This window comes from Pristiophorus japonicus, chromosome 10 (assembly GCF_044704955.1).
Source record: "Pristiophorus japonicus isolate sPriJap1 chromosome 10, sPriJap1.hap1, whole genome shotgun sequence".
NCBI lineage: Eukaryota > Metazoa > Chordata > Chondrichthyes > Pristiophoridae > Pristiophorus > Pristiophorus japonicus.
The window spans coordinates 167,495,468-167,512,734 of record NC_091986.1 but is presented as its reverse complement, the minus strand read 5'-3'; the positions used below and the strand labels follow the sequence as shown (position 1 = coordinate 167,512,734).

The window sequence follows — 17,267 nt, the reverse complement described above, 5'->3', positions numbered from 1 at the left end:
AGGTTGGATACATCATTAACCAGAAGTGACTGGAGAGACACAGTCTTCCTCGATTTCAAGGAACTACCTATGATGATGATGTTGAACACTAATATTACACCGAATGTGCAGCTTGAATATCTGACACTGGCAAATACCTATTTGTTTTGTTTAATTGCCCATTTCTTTAAACGGCTGTAAATTCACATTTCTAAAGCAATAATTGGTAACATTTAAATAGATTATTTTTCTATCTCTTAATACAGGAACGTCAAGTGTTGCAAGAGCATGGAGTGCCACATTCGATGAGCTCATCGGTAAACACATCGAAGTGTTCTGCCGTCAATATATGGCAATGAAGGCTCCTGGAGTATTGGCAGAATACCCAGATATCTTTGCTGTATTTATAATCTTACTGCTAACAGGCATGTGTTCTTTTATGTCAACAATCACTGTTTTGCAAACTTATTGTTATAGTTATTTAAGCTAAGTTAACTACAGCTTAAGTGAGCTTCAGTAATCATGGAAGGGTAGAGTGACCTTCAGTAAATAAAAGTACAATAAATGTTGTGGCTTGACTAGGGGTTCTGTTTTTTTTTACTGTTTCACCAAACTCGAGCTTTATTGGGGTGGGGGGGGGATGTAATACTAGTCAGAAAACCCCTCAAACTAGACTATAGGTTGAACCTCCTGTATCCAGAACTCCTTTATCCAGAATCACCCCTCGTCCAGAACTGTTCTCGGCCACCGGGTGACACATGCGCAGAACTCTGACATGAACAAATTGAAATCCTTCCTCGCTGCTGACTCCGGCAATTGCTGGCCTGACCCCACGATCACCGCCCCCACCCCATGATCTCTCTGCCGCGCACTCTGCCCCAAGCCAGCCAGCCACGATATCCCCTTGCTCAGTACCTGTACCATCCAATTTAATGTGACCACCCCTTGTCCGGAAAAATTCCATATCTGGAGCAGGCCAGGTCCTGAGGGTTCCGGATAAGGAAGGTTCAACCTGTATTTTTAATTCTTGCTTGGACTGTCTCCATAATGTTGCTTGGCAGTTTGAACTTTTCCTTTTTATATTAGTCTTGAGGCCAACATTTTTATTTAAGAGATCGTTACTACACATTTAACATTCACGACACAAACAATTTTTGAAAGTTATTTTTCTGTGTTTGGTGTTATTGAAATAAGCACTGGCCTCAAAATGATCTGCTCCAGAAGTTTGGTGATTTAATCTTATATTGGAGTGTAACAGTTAATCCATTGCATCAGTAGTTCCTCATTTTGGCCACAAAAATTCTTGGACTGTGATATCAGCAGTTACGTCTGGATCGCATCTGCTGGTGCCTTCGAGTTGTGACTCTGCTGGAGTATGGGGTCAATAGCGGGCTACCTCAATTGCATAAGGCTACACGCGTGCCTGTGCCCTATGCTGCTGGAAACTCCAACTGTCTGGCTGACATCATAGGATGAAGGGAATGCCCAGTCCCACTGGCCCCCAGGGAAAAGAGTTCTTTTGACTTTTTCCCTGGCCTGGACCCTTCGGTAGAGCCCACTTGTGCCCTTCTGGACACAAGTATGCCTCATCTCATCGTACCAAACCTCCAGCCTCCCAACAGGCCCCTCTAAGGTTGGGGAAGCGATAAATCTCAGCCTAGGGCATCCCCCGCCCGAGGCTCCATCCTCTGTCAGTGGTGTTGAAAAGGTCTGGTAGGAGTCTGCCAGAATGGTGAAGTAAATTTGGCCCCTTAGGTTTGACCAGAGCCTGCAGTAATTTAGTGTAGTCTATTATGCAGATGCATGTTAGACAGGATCCAGTTGCCAACCAGTACGGTGTTACATCCTTTATCAGTGCTGATTTGTATATGTTTTACAAGGGAAAGTGCTAAAATCCGGGAGAAGGGGCTTCGCTGGTGGAAATTTGGGCTATTTGCCCAACTCTTACCCAGCATAAGGTCTGCTTTTACCAGTGTAAGAGTTTTAAAAGATAGAAAAATAACATTTTATCAATAATTTTTATATTAAAAACTCTGTCCATTAAGGTACGTTTATTACGACATATAAAAAAAATTCTTAAAGTACATGTTTGTCTAAAACATTTAACTAAATTCAATTTCAATTAATTTTAAATGTGAAGTATTTTTTTTTACTTAAAACATTTATTTTTTTAGGTATCCCCATGCACAGAAATGGTGATCGCCATATAAATGGAATTCACCATTACTGTGAATGGGGATACGCCATTTTCATCGGTTGGTCCAGCCCACGTGATCACAGGATGCACATACGCTCTTGGAATACGTGGGCCTCTCTGCTGGGCTGCATATGGAGGTCTCATAGCGCAAGTGTTCGTTCCTCCGGGACCACCAGGAACATTCGTAAATATTTTTGTGGTCTGAGTCATCCACTGGTGGGAAATCTCCAACCATAATTTCAGGGCCATTATCTCTGCTTCCCAATGACATTGCTGTGAAAACATGCTTTGGCTGCTGCTCACATTGTTGTTGAGAGCAGCCTACATAATGGAGCATCTACAAGGAGGCCGCTCACCAACTTCTCACGGAAGCATAGTCAGCTCCTTTCAATCATTAAAATGTGAATGACTGCCCAATAGGCACCTGAAGTTTGTTTTTAAGATCTTCCCTATTTTGGTGGAGCTTTGCATTAACTGCTTTCGCACTACAGCTGCTTTTGGACTACATTGAGACAATGTCTTCCAGGTGACTTTATTAACAGTGCACTGGTCTACTGTTGGCCATTTTGTACTTCACTTCTGGTCTTGCGTCTGTACCCAAGAAGGTGCCACATCAATCCAAAAAGCTGCAAGATAAAACCAACATAATTGGTGCTGTACACATTACAGATCTCTTGCAAGAGTAATTGATTTAAATGGTGGGTTATATGCTGATTAGAGATATACAGATTTGGAGCCAAGGCAGACTTGAGCTTTCAGTAAAGTGACTTCAAAGCAATTAATTGATCGGAAAGATAATAAAATGCTATATAAATGCATGTTCTAGCTTGGGAAGATTTTAACGTTCAGACTGTTGGCAAGAATTTTCTTGCCATGTTGGGCTTGGCATTTTTTTTAAAATTCGTTCACACACTGACACTAACAAATACTAACAATGGGTGTGGGTGTATAAAATAGAATGGGGTTAAGATTGTTGGTTTTGTAAATGTAGCAGAAGGCTTTTTATATTCTTCATCTTCCACACACCATTGGTATCCATCAATGCCTTTTCAAGAATGCACTGCATCATCCCATCCAATGATTTATCTTCTGCTATGCTTAGTATATTGTCAGCTGTTCCTCAGTTCTTTTTCTGCTTGCATCAATCTCAGTTGTGTTTTCTGCTACTACATGACAGTGATGGCAGTGTTGAGTCTGTTTTCAAATTGAAAGCATAGGTTTCAGACCAAGCTAAGTTTTAACTTCTGACTTATGCGGAGTCCTGGTTTGAACATCTTTCTAGCCGAAAGTTTTGCAACAAATTCTCAAGCAGATTGGGGATGGGGAGGGGTGATGACTCTCAAATCTTAGAATGGTGATTAAAGAAAAGATGCTTCAAGCAGCATCCTTTGCCAAACTTCAGTCTTTGAAATGTTTTCTCTTGGTCATTAGCCTGCTGTCCCTTTGATACCAATCACATAAATTAAAATCTGTCAAGAAGCATCAGGAGTTATGTGCTGTATTTGCTGTCACAGCCATGTTACTTTCCCTCTGCACATAGCATGTTTATTTCCCCTCCTGACAGCTGTTTGACTGGAGTTAAGATGAGGATAGGCTTTTATTTACAGTGCTTTGAGTACCCAAGCTTTGTGTACCTAACAATGTCTCTAGTTTCCAAATTGGTATGGATCAATCTTTTAGAGATTGCAGTAATTTGTGTAAATTTTTTTAGATACACATTTGGTAGAAAGATTGTATGTGCGGAGGGGGGCTCTAGGATGAGAGAAGTGAAGGCATGTTACTGGATGAGATAATGTTCTGTTAATAGGGAAGCTCATAGCAACCTCTATAGACCATGTTCAAGTTACGCTATTTGTACCTATATCATACTTGCATCCATTCTGTGCCAAAACAGATTGCTGGCAGATTGTTTGAGCTGTCTCTAGCTGGATAGTACTACTTAAAATCTGTTGTAAAAAAACTTTGTTATGAACTTAAGATTCTTTGTGACAATGTTTCTGATAAATATCTCTTCATTTGTTCAGGATTATTATCTTTCGGTGTGAAGGAGTCAGCAATGGTGAACAAAGTCTTCACTTGCATCAATATTCTCGTGCTGTGTTTTGTCATGGTCTCCGGCTTTGTGAAAGGGTCGCTCAAGAATTGGCAGCTGAGTGAGGATGTCTTGATTAATGGGACAAATAGTACTGCCTCAGAGAAGTGAGTGCAGAAATGCTGACTTTCACAATGATCAAATAGGAATGGTAATATCTTGTCTTACTTGCCAGTAGGAGAAAGTAAAGTAGAAACTTCAGAGACAGAGGAATAGATATGCAGAGACAGAGGGACAAAACATTACAACACTGCAGAGGGAGAGAGAAAATATTACAGAAACTATATAAACAAAGAAACAGGCACTTGGGTGGGTGGGGGGGGGTGGGGTGTAAAATATAAGAACTATAGAAAGTGAGAGGGGGAGAGAAAATCTCTTCATTCACAGAACAAGCTAGGGTATTACAAAAAATTAGAGCCACACAAAATAGTGACCTGTGAGAAAATGATATTAAAGCATTTGCTGTTATTTAAACAGAACAGTGGATGGTAAAGTTGTGTTGCATAAAATGGCACATATTAATAAAATTCAGATTTTTGGCCAACTCCTGGGCTGACTTAAATGTTGCCTACGTTTGGGGTGATTTTCTACTGACTATTGGGGTACAAACATCCTGAAAATTGGCAGTACTGCAGCTGAGGGTTGAGAACAGGGAAACAGAATCTCTTGAGGGATAGAGAGAATGAAGAGGAAGAGAGATCCTCTTAGGAACCAAAAGAGAGAGACTTACTAGGCCTACATAATGGGCTCAATTTACTTGGAGTTACGCATGTTTTTTTAGGGCCCAAGTATGCCAAAAAAAATGTTCCAAGTTTCTCTGTTTGATGTCTTCAATTTGGTGCAACCTAGCCTGTCCTTTAGTTTGGGGGTGGAGCCTTGATCTGCGCCAAAAAGATCCGGTTGCCACGGTAACCAGAGGCACAATGCGGGCTGAGGCTGGAAAGTGAAACATATAGCCAGCTCACAGCAACCTGCACAAGCACATTAAACATTGCAGCAACTTTACAAGCACCTTAAAATAAATTATTAAAGCCCCGCCCCCCCCCCCCCAAATGCCGGTGCCGATCCCCGCATCTAGCCCTGGTCGAGTGGCCTCCCGGTCCGCTTCACCCGCACCTAGCCCTAGCCGAGTGGCCTCCCGGTCCGCTTCCCCTGCACCTAGCCCTGGCCGAGTGGCCTGGTCCACCCGCCCCCCCCCCCCCGCACCTAGCCCTGGCCGAGTGGCCTCCCGGTCCGCTTCCCCTGCACCTAGCCCTGGCCGAGTGACCTCCCGGTCCGCTTCCCCTGCATCTAGCCCTGGCCGAGTGGCCTCCTGGTCTGCCCCCCTGCACCTAGCCCTGGCCGAGTGGCCTCCCGGTCCGCTTCCCCCGCACCTAGCCCTGGCCGAGTGGCCTGGTCCACCCGCGCCCCCCCCCGCACCTAGCCCTGGTCGAGTGGCCTCCCGGTCCGCTTCACCCGCACCTAGCCCTAGCCGAGTGGCCTCCCGGTCCGCTTCCCCTGCACCTAGCCCTGGCCGAGTGGCCTGGTCCACCCGCCCCCCCCCCCCGCACCTAGCCCTGGCCGAGTGGCCTCCCGGTCCGCTTCCCCTGCACCTAGCCCTGGCCGAGTGACCTCCCGGTCCGCTTCCCCTGCATCTAGCCCTGGCCGAGTGGCCTCCTGGTCTGCCCCCCTGCACCTAGCCCTGGCCGAGTGGCCTCCCGGTCCGCTTCCCCCGCACCTAGCCCTGGCCGAGTGGCCTGGTCCACCCACGCCCCCCCCCCCTGCACCTAGCCCTGGCCGAGTGGCCTCCCGGTCCGCTTCCCCTGCACCTAGCCCTGGCCGTGTGGCCTGGTCCACCTCCCCCCCCCCCCCCCCCCCCGTACCTAGCCTTGGCCGAGTGGCCTGGTCCACCCACCCCTCCCCCCCCCTGCACCTAGCCCTGGCCGAGTGGCCTCCCGGTCCGCTTCCCCTGCACCTAGCCCTGGCCGAGTGGCCTCCCGGTCCGCTTCCCCTGCATCTAGCCCTGGCCGAGTGGCCTCCCGGTCTGCCCCCCTGCACCTAGCCCTGGCCGAGTGGCCTCCCGATCTGCTCCCCTGCACCTAACTATACCCAAAATGCCCCTTCCCCCTCTCTTACCTCTCCTGCTGCTGCTGTCTGGGCATTTTGCTGCATTTACCTACGCTGATTTCTTTAACGCACCAGAAGGTTTTTCTACAGAGGCCACAAACGCTGGCTTAAGAAGAACTGGAGTAACTCTCAGCTGCCTTAACTTGCATAAATGGCCAGAATTGGCACGGGTGGCAGGTTTCGCCCCACTTTGGCTGGCTGGAAAAAAAAACGTACCAAAAAAAAATCGTAACTAACTAGTGCAAATTGATCGGGGAAACTTGTTTTTTTAACTTAGGCCAAGAAATGCAACCTGCGCCAAAAAAACAGCGCAAATCACTGGAGAAAATTGAGCCCCAAAAAACAGCGTATTATTCAACTCCCCATTAGAAACACCAGGACAGTCAGTTTACTGGCTATGACTTTGTGTGCCAGCATCAAATCTACATGATGGATCTGTTCAGTCCAACAGAAGAAAATATTACGCCTGAGGTTCTTGCTTTAGCATGTGTACTTATTTGTGCATGCAAATTGCTGTTTTTGAAACTCTGTGGGTATAAATGGTTACTATAATTAGCACAATCATGCCTCATTAGTTCATTGACCAACTACTGTGCTATAATTAAAGTATAATGGCAATATAAGTGGGATGTCAATAAATAAAAGCTTAGATAATCTTTCAACCTCATTCATGTCCAGGACTTGATTTTACAAGCAATAAAATTTTAAGTTGTTCAACATAATTTATATTGAGTTAGAATGAGCAGTGTGCCACTATATTAAGTTGTGAAGTACAGCTCTGTTGGATTTCAGAAAGAGCTCAAAATAAGCACCAATGTCGAAAGCCTACCTAGTTCATCCTTCCATTAACACTAAGGTGTTCCACTATATAGACACCCAAGTTTGCCACTTGATTTGCCTCCTTTCAAGACTGCAGAATCAGAGGTTTTGAACCTTTGCTCACAGCTCAATCCTCTGACATGGGATCAACCATATGATCCTTCTCTGCACTGTTTCCAGGGTTTGAATGTTTTCCTTGTGCCTCACTGATCTAAATTGAGTGCAGTATTCATAAGAACATAAGAAATGGGAGCAGGAGTAGGCCATTCAGCCCCTCGAGCCTGCTATGCTGATGGCTGATCTTCTACCTCAACTCTACTTTCCTGCACAATCCCCATATCCCTTGATTCCTTTAATATCCAAAAATTTTATCGATCTCTGTCTTGAATATACTCAACGACTGAGCCTCGACAGCCCTCTGGGGTAGAGAATTCCCAAGTTTCACCCCCCTCCTGAGTGAAGAAATTTCTCCATCTCAGTCCTAAATGGCTGACCCCTCATTCTGAGACTGTGACCCTTAGTTCTAGACTCTCCAGCTAGGGGAAACATCCTCCCTGCATCTACCATGTCAACAAGCCCTGTTAGAATTTTGTATGTTTCAATTACATCACCTTTCATTCTTTTAAACTCGAATATAGGCCTAGTCTATTCAATCTCTCCTCCTAGGACAATTAATGTAGTTTTCCAATTTACCTTAGCCAACTCTCCCCTCATGCCTATGTAGTTTGCTTTGTTTAGATTTAAGACCCTGGTTTTGGTTTTAACTAAATCACTTTCAAACTCAATATAAAATTCTATCATATTATGGTCACTCTCCCCTAAAAGCCCCTTCACTACAAGGTTATTAATGAACAATACTAGATCTAAAATAGCCTGTTCCCTAGTTGGTTCCTCCACTTAATGATCTAGAAAACTATATTGTATACATTCCAAGAATTCGTCCTCCACACTTCTGCTGCAAATTTTGTTTGCCCAGTCTATGTCGATTAAAGTCCCCCATGATTACTGCCTTACCCTTGTTACATGCGTCTCTAATTTCCTGATTCAGGATGTAACTTGACCAGAGCTTGACTATACAGCTTCAGTAGGATGTCTTCAGATTTGCAATCTACTAATCTAGCAGGATAGCTCAGTATTCTGTTTGCTTTGTTGCTCTGCAATGACTGGACAGGAATTTTTCACTCCCAAATCTCATTCAATCTGCCTCTTGTTAGTTAAAACCATGCATTAAGTATGCCCCTCATTTTTCTTGGAATGTGTAAGTCCTTATAATTCATCTGCTTTAGTTCTGCACACTAGGTCCTCTGTAACTCATTGACTTCTTCGGCAGATTCTGCTGCCTCCCGTCTGTTTGGTGTCATCTGTTTCTAGAACATAAGAACATAAGAATTAGGAACAGGAGTAGGCCATCTAGCCCCTCGAGCCTGCTCCGCAATTCAATAAGGTCATGGCTGATCTGGTCGTGGACTCAGCTCCACTTACCCGCCCTCTCCCCGTAACCCTTAATTCCCTTATTGCTTAAAAATCTATCTATCTTTGACTTGAAAACATTCAATGAGCCAGCCTCAACTGCTTCCTTGGGCAGAGAATTCCACAGATTCACAACCCTCTGGGAGAAGAAATTCCTTCTCGACTCGGTTTTAAATTGGCTCCTCCGTATTTTGAGGCTGTGCCCCCTAGTTCTAGTCTCCCCCACCAGTGGAAACAACCTCTCTGCCTCTATCTTGTCTATCCCTTTCATGATTTTAAACTCCAAGAAGTAAAGACCCAGTCTACTCAATCTATCATCATAAGGTAACCCCCTCATTTCTGGAATCAGCCTAGTGAATCGTCTCTGTACCCCTTCCAAAGCTAGTATATCCTTCCTTAAGTAAGGTGACCAAGACTGCACGCAGTACTCCAGGTGCGGCCTTACCAATACCTTATACAGTTGTAGCAACACCTCCCTGCTTTTGTATTCTATCCCTTTCGCAATGAAGGCCAACATTCCATTTGCCTTCCTGATTACCTGCTGCATCTGCAAACTAACCACCTGATCTACATAAACAGTCAGTACTGAGGCACTTACCCCTACAGCAGTCGACTTAGTACATTGTAAGCCAGTCCAAGGCTGACTTCCCTCCCTTAACTAGTACCCACTGCTCCCTCTCTTTAGTCAATCCCTTCTCCACCTCCACGATTTTTACACATGATGTGAATTGCATTAAACTGACCCCAAAAATCTGCTGCCCTTTCAGCATACTAACTATCAAAGGGAGTCTGCCAGAAGCGGCAGAAACTAGGCTGGGATCTGGCTGTGCCTATAGTCAGATTCTGATCGGCCTTGTGGGGTAGATCTTCCGCCTGTCCTTTACAGGGGCAGGGCTGTGAACATCTATGCATCTAGAGTTCGTGTATTTTGTCCTCCAGTGTAAAGTCAGTGGAGATCCACCTGGTCAGACCAAGTATACCTACCCACCAAGGGGAAAAGTGTGGCTGGGATTGAAGATAAAGAGATTGGATTTTTTTTAAAAAGAACATTTTCAATGCAATCCCCTGGGGGCAAAGCAGGAGTCATTTTGAGGTGGGGGAAGAGCAGTAGCTTATCTCCGCCCAGTGCTCTTTAACCAGACTTTCTGGGCCTAGCAGTTCTGGTATCTGCTATTGGCAGCCAAAATAGAGAACTTCCCCATAGCCCTGGAAAACCTGCTGGAATCAATGGCCGAGGTTCCCTTCACGGATTTTCAGGGCCATTGTATCCCAAGGGTTTGCAATTGGGATATGATTTCTCAAAGTAGTCAAGGAGGTTGTTCAGGCAGGTTCTTCCCCTCTGCAGCAGTTTTGGCTGCCACTTAATAGGTTATTTTCATAAATACTCCTCAACTTGGTTCCTTTATGTTACCAGTCAGTGCTGTAGTTTATAGTTGCCCAAGTTTAGTTCATCTTGTCTTGAAAATATGATGTGTAACATGTACTGTAAAATGGTCAGTGAACTAATCTGCTTATGAGTGTATAACTGATAATTACATTTTAGGAAAATATGGAAACTACACACTTTTTGCATATAGGCACCCTAGTGCAGTGATTTTTTTTTTGTTAAATTGATGATAGCCAGATATTTTGAATTGAATGGGGCAACCTTAATGTATTTTGTTTATATCCAACCTTAAAATGCCAGACATGGTAATTGTGTCTGGATAACAGATTGTTCATTCATAATAAAAATACATTTCTCCTCTTTTCTGCAGTTACACCAAAGAACCCAGTAGCTGGAATTATGGCGCTGGGGGATTCATGCCCTATGGTTTTTCAGGAGTACTTTCAGGTGCAGCCACGTGCTTCTATGCCTTTGTAGGATTTGACTGTATTGCCACTACAGGTGAGGGAAAGGTTTGTTTGATGGCTCCACATGTTGAAAGCCAAATCAATATACTGTATTATTTTAACTAGCTGTAATCTCTGATTACCATGGGAACAGAAGCTGTTCTTGTGTATTCTCCACAGCTGTTGTGGTATGGAAGCATCTAATTATGTCGGGATGCTTAGGAGTACTGTTGTCAGTTAGACACAATGGTGGGTGTACTCATCCTTTGGGTGGATGTTGCTGAGGGAGAAAACAAGTTGCAGCTGGGGGGTCCTCAAGTGGACTGGCATCACAGGCTCCATTTTAAGTGGAGGCTTTGCAACTCCATTAAAAAGCTGACTGAGAAGGAACACGCTGCTTCTTGAAAACTGACCACTAAAACATCCAATTCTTGCACGGTAAGCAATCAGGGTGCTTTCGGGAGATAATGTGCTCCAAGCAAAACACCAAAAGGGAGCTACATTTAAAGAGTATTAGTCACCCACCATGTTTGCACTGGCATATTGAACCTAATGACTGCCTAATGACCGTGCTGCTTGCAAGAATGGTAAACTTTCAAAAAATGAGATTAATGACTTATTAATAAATTCCATGCATATTTAGCGCATAAAATATTTGAGTTCTCTAGATTATTTTTTTCTTGGAAGGCAATAATAGTTGTGGAAGCTTTTTTCATTGGCTGGGCAGAATACAGAATTGGGTAGATTGCACATACTTGGTTTAAAAAAAAAAAGAAACGAGCTTCATAAGCCTTTCTTAATCACTGATTTATGATCATCTGTAGCATATTTACACCATATCAAAAATATTAGAGTTCTATCGAGTGAATAGCCCACTTCCATAATTGAGCAATCTCTTTAAAGAAATTGATTCATGAAGCATGTATTTTTCTTTTAAAACTATGCTGATTACTTGTGGACGCTACACTCTCTGGATGAACATTGATAGTAGCCCACAGGTTGCTTTCAAATATTTTTTGACTACAGATGTTAAGACCCTGCTTTTGATTCTACTATTCAGTAATGCCTGTTCGAAAGTGCATGTCTGTGGATGTCGTCGGATCAGGGTTAGCTATGATGCCCCTCGTCCGGCACTATCGGCTAGCCTCTCAACACATGTAACCAGGTGTCATACACGGAGAATAACTAGTTGAATGAAGCATGAGATGTTGTTAGCACCTGATGCAGCTGAATATACCCCAGGATAAGTCAGCAATATCGGGAAGTGGGAAGGGGAAAAAAGATAGCATCTCGAAGGATTTCTGCCGTTAGGCTGGACTGCCTTTTCAGTTGAATATGGATGTTGAGCTGTTAGTAAGGAATACAGCACCAAAAATGAGTAATATAACATTACTTTATGGATTCTTATGGTATTCTACTCTTTACTATTTTTTCAGGAGAGGAAGTGAAAAATCCCCAGCGAGCCATTCCATTTGGAATTGTTGCTTCCCTTCTGATCTGTTTTGTTGCCTATTTTGGAGTGTCTGCTGCCCTTACATTGATGATGCCATATTATTTACTGGACAAGAACAGCCCCTTGCCAGTTGCTTTCAAGTATGTCGGTTGGGATGGGGCAAAATATGCTGTGGCAGTTGGATCACTCTGTGCCTTGTCCACCAGGTATTATGTGACCCTGTTCTTTCAATCCAGCCATTGCAGTACTTGCATGGCTGCAAAATCTTTTTTTAGAAAATTTAATACTAGATTTTTAGAATGCATGAACTATGTTTTAAGTTGAACATGAAAGAATAAGAAAACATGTATACATGAGTGATTTACAAAAGCGAACAGCAGAGTAGTACATTTATGGATGAGGAATATAAGGAATCTCTTTGCTCCAGCATCTCTTACTGGATTGTAGTATTTCCAAAGCAACATTGTGAATGTTCTCCTGCCTCTGGACCTTACCTCCATTTTTTTTACATTTGCAGATAGTTCCACTTGAATAATGGGCACCAACATTTGGAGAGATACTTTTACTTAACCTTCCTCTGACCCCAGTACGCGCTCTGTGCCAGGCACTGCGCATTGGGAACAATAACTTTATTTGGATGAGCTGACCTTGCACTGTAATGCATTATGGTACGCAGTCAGTTCAGTGGCGGCATATGGTGTCTGAGTCCCTGCACCCAGACCACTATATGCCTCCAACTATTGAAGTTGTGCTATTGTGTGCACCATATATTGTAATGTGGTTGCCATTAAAACTTGCCTTGATGAAAAGGTTGATCTGGAAAGTATTTGCAGCGTTGACACTTTGGGGCTGATTTGCTCTATACGTGCTCCCAGTGTGGAGCCTCACCCACCAGGAGCCCATGTCAGGAAATTGCAGACACGCTTCCCGTGATTTTCCTTCCATAACCGAGCATGCCTGCAATTTCCTGCCATATGCTCCCAGTGGACGAGGCTCCTCGCTGCACATTCGGAAAACCAGCCTCTTTATTTTTTTTACACCATTTTTGGATCTTGCAGCAATAAGCTTTTTACATATAAATAACAACACGGAAACTGGCCATTTGACCCATTCTCCACACAAGTAGAAATCCTAATTCCATGTGCCCACTCTATTCCCAATCCCTTAATTCACGTTTCCTGCAGTAAGTCAAGCGGGAGTGCAGCTAAAAGCCTGAGAAATAGGCCAGACCCATATATGCACAGTCCTGGCCTCTGCTCCGAGTAGTAGAACTTCCATCCACCCTAGTGGGGAGGGAACTCAGATTTTGAATGTCCTCCGCCCTGGCCTGGGAATCCTCTGGCATCCCAGTACACTTATAATCATTCTCTGGATGTGGGCATTGCTGTCAAGACAGGCATTTATTGCCCATCTTAAGTTGCCCTGAGAGAATGGTGGTTTAGCAGTTTGATACAACAAAGTGGCAGTTAAGAATCAACCACATGGGTGTGGGATTGGAGTCACATTTAGGCTAGACCAGGCATGGACGGGAGGTTTCCTTCCCTCCAGGATATCAGTGAACCAGTTGGGTTTTTACAAGTCCACAGCTTCATGGACACTTTTACCGATTCTAGTTTTTACATTTTATTTCCAGATTAAAAAAAAATTCAAATTTTCATTTTCTGGATTACTAGTCCAGTAATATGCAGATCACATTTTCCTGACGCATTCAGCCTGGCAAAGGAGGCAACAAACAGGCTTGGGCCCCATTTGCAAATGAGGGCCCCGGACACCTCTTGAATCCTTTGCTAATATGCCGGGCGGCGTACTGTGGCTCAGTATGTACACGCACGCTGCCTGCGATATTGGCCACTTTAGCTCTTTGCGCTTGTAAAATGGCGACACTGGCCATTGTGATTGAAAGCTTTGATACACAAGTTGAAATAGCGGCTTTAAAAGTTCAGCTTGATTTTTAGAACTTATAGCAGTGTATTCACAATCTGAATGCTGTGTACAGATTGCTCCAGTAATGCAATAGTGCTGCCACCTCCGTCAATGTAAATGTGTAGTACTGCTGTTCTGGAAGAGTTGTCAGGGCAATTATAACGTGCTTATATCATCCATTGTACTTGTCTGTCAGGTCCTTGTAATTTCACTAGAATTGGAAGAGGTTTTTTTTACTCCAGAAGTTCACTAAATTGCAGTGTAAGCAATTAAATTGAGCCCTTTTAGCTTTCCAATTTAATTGTTCAGTGGATCAGCTGTTAATTCAGGAGCTGTAAGGAACAAAAGTGTATTTTATTGTCACAAATCTTTTGCCATATAAATTCTAAGTGCAGTTCTGCTATTCTGATGGACTGCATTCCTTCACTAATTGCTGTATTCTGTATACATGTGCTCGAGTTCCTCGGGAACAATGCATTTCTTATGTACAGGTTGAACCTCTTAAAACCCGCACTCTTATCTGGCAATCTCCCTTGTCCGGCAGCATTCCCGGCCCTTGGGGGGAGACGCAAGCGCAGAACGCGATGTTGGCATTACCCGGTCAGAATTACCTTCTAATTCGTTGACGTTTAATACAGCAGCCACGTTCTGTTCTTTAAATCTTGTCTCCTCTCTCCGGCGCTCCTCCCCCTTCCAAACAGTTTCTGGGCCTGAAATGCTGCGCAGTAGCCTTCTGCAGAACACATGCGCATATCCAGCTTCGGGGTCGGGATGTCATCTTGTGAGGCAATGTTCAATAAAGCAGCGTGGAGAAGGAGCATAGGGGGAGTTTTGGAGCCAGAGCATGGCGGAGCTGGTCAGGGGCACGAGTACAGTTATCAAGAGCAGGTAAGACGAGGGTCGGCATGACCTCCCGTTGTCCGGCAAATTTTCTTTTCTGGCACAGGCCAGGTCCCGAGGGTGCCAGGTTTTGAGGTTCAACCTGTATTTAAAACACTGCACGGTGACAGCATTCCAAAGCTATTATGCCTGTAAGTGGCTTTGTGAGTATAATGTTTCGTGACATAACATTGTGACAGGGCTATCTGAAACAAAATTTAGAAACCCACTTTTGGAACCACACAGAAGAAATAGTTTTTTTTTTAAAAAGTGTTTGTGGGGGAAAAAAATTGATTAACATAGAGAGAAGTCTTCAAGATCTTTGACGTGAAAAGGAAATGAGCTAAAAAGCGCCCAGGCCTGAACTTAGTATTTGAAAAGCTGGAGACATGAATTAATCAGCAAAACCTGGGGCAAAAATGAGCTCTTTTCGGCTTTGAAAAGGCTTCTCGGGAGAGAGGGGCGATGTAGACTTTGCAATGAGGGAGGAGGAGTGTGAAATATTAGATGAGATAAGCCTAGTGAGAGAGGAAGTATTAAGGGGCTTCGCAGCTTTGAAAGTGGGTGAAATGTATCCCTGGCTGTAGAAAAGCAAAAGAGGAAATAGCAGAGGCTCTGACCATCATTTTCCTGTCCTCTCTGGCTACAGGTATGGTGCCAGCGGACTGGAGGATTGTTAATGTTATACCTTTGTTTAAAAAAGGAGAAAGGGATAGACCAAGTAATTACAGGCCAGTCAGCCGAACCTCAATGGTGGGAAAATTATTGAAAAAAATCCCGAGGGACAGGATAAATATTAATTTGGAAAGACATGGATTAATCAAGGAAGGTCGTGTCTAACTAATTAGATTGAATTTTATGAGGAGGTAACCAGGAGGGTCAATGAGGGCAATGCATATGATGTAGTGTATATAGAAACATAAGAAAATAGGTGCAGGAGTAGGCCATTCGGCCCTTCGAGCCTGCACCACCATTCAATAAGATCATGGTTGATCATTCAAATCAGTACCCCTTTCCTGCTTTCTTTCCATACCCCTTGATCCCTTTAGTTGTAAGGGCCATATCTAACTCCCTTTTGAATATATCCAATGAACTGGCATCAACAACTCTCTGTGGTAGGGAATTCCACAGGTTAACAACTGAGTGAAGAAGTTTCTCCTTATCTCAGTCCTAAATGGCTTACCCCTTATCCTTAGACTGTGTCTCCTGGTTCTGGACTTCCCCAACATCGGGAACATTCTTCCTGCATCTAACCTGTTCAGTCCTGTCAGAATTTTGTGTTTCTATGAGGTCCCCTCTCATCCTTCTAAACTCCAGTGAATACAGGCCCAGTCGATCCAGTCTCTCCTCGTATGTCAGTCCTGCCATCCCGGGAATCGAGTCTGTTGAACCTTCGCTGCAATCCCTCAATAGCACAAACGTCCTTCCTCAGATTAGGAGACCAAAACTGAACACAATATTCCAGGTGAGGCCTCACCAAGGCCCTGTACAACTGCAGTAAGACCTCCCTGCTCCTATACTCAGATCACCTAGCTATGAAGGCCAACATACCATTTGCCGCCTTAACCGCCTGCTGCACCTGCATGCCAACTTTCAATGACTGATGTACCATGACACCCAGGTCTCGTTGCACCTCCCCTTTTCCTAATCTGCCGCCATTCAGATAATAATCTGCCTTCGTGTTTTTGCCCCCAAAGTGGATAACCTCACATTTATCCACATTATACTGCACCTGCCATGCATTTTGCCACTCGCCTAACTTGTCCAAGTCACCCTGCAGCCTCTTAGCGTTCTCCTCACAGCTCACACTGCCACCCAGCTTAGTGTCATCTGCAAACTTGGAGATATTGCACTCAATTCCTTCCTGGATTGTAGCAAAGCTTTTGATAAGGTCCCACATGGCAGACTGATCACAAAAGTAAACGGCTATGGGATCCAGGGCAAAGTGGCAAATTGGTTCCAAAATTGCTCAGCGGCAGGAAGCAAAGGGTAATGGTTGATGGATGTTTTAGTGACTGGAAGGCTATAATTCAGTGGGGTTCCGCAGGGCTCAGTGCTGGGTCCCTTGCTTTTTGTGGTATATGACTTGGACTTGAATGTTGGAGGTATGCTGAAGAAGTTTGCAGGTGACACTAAAATAGGCTGTGTGATGGATGAAGAAGAAAGCTGTGGATTGCAGGAAGCTATCAATGTACTGGTCAGGTGGGCGGAACAGTGACAAATGGAATTCAATCTGGATAAGTGTGAGGTAATGCATTTGGGGAGGTCTAAAAGGGCAAGGGAATGCACATTAAATGGTACGACACGGAAAAGTGTAGAGGAACAAAGGAACCTTGGAGTGCAGGTCCACAGATCCCTGAAGGTAGCAGGCCAGGTAGATAAGGTGGTTAAAAAGGCATATGGAATACTTGTCTTTATTAGTTGAGGCATGGAATACAAGAGCAAGGAGGTTATGCTTGAACTGTATAAAACACTGGTTAGGCTGCAGCTCTGGTCACCACATAACAGGAAAGGTG

The 17,267-nt window shown here is 44.2% G+C and overlaps 1 protein-coding gene across 2 annotated transcripts in view; it reads left to right on the top strand.

Annotated features, from left to right (window-relative positions):
- The window catches only part of LOC139275189 (high affinity cationic amino acid transporter 1-like), a 97,471-nt gene that overhangs the window by 60,999 nt on the left and 19,205 nt on the right, over nucleotides 1-17,267 (top strand). For both annotated transcript variants that reach the window (XM_070892306.1, XM_070892305.1), the window contains exons 3-6: nucleotides 246-404; nucleotides 4,201-4,375; nucleotides 10,421-10,551; nucleotides 11,933-12,155. In XM_070892306.1, coding sequence (XP_070748407.1) covers nucleotides 246-404; nucleotides 4,201-4,375; nucleotides 10,421-10,551; nucleotides 11,933-12,155 — 688 coding nt within the window. The remainder of the gene's footprint in view (nucleotides 1-245; nucleotides 405-4,200; nucleotides 4,376-10,420; nucleotides 10,552-11,932; nucleotides 12,156-17,267) is intronic.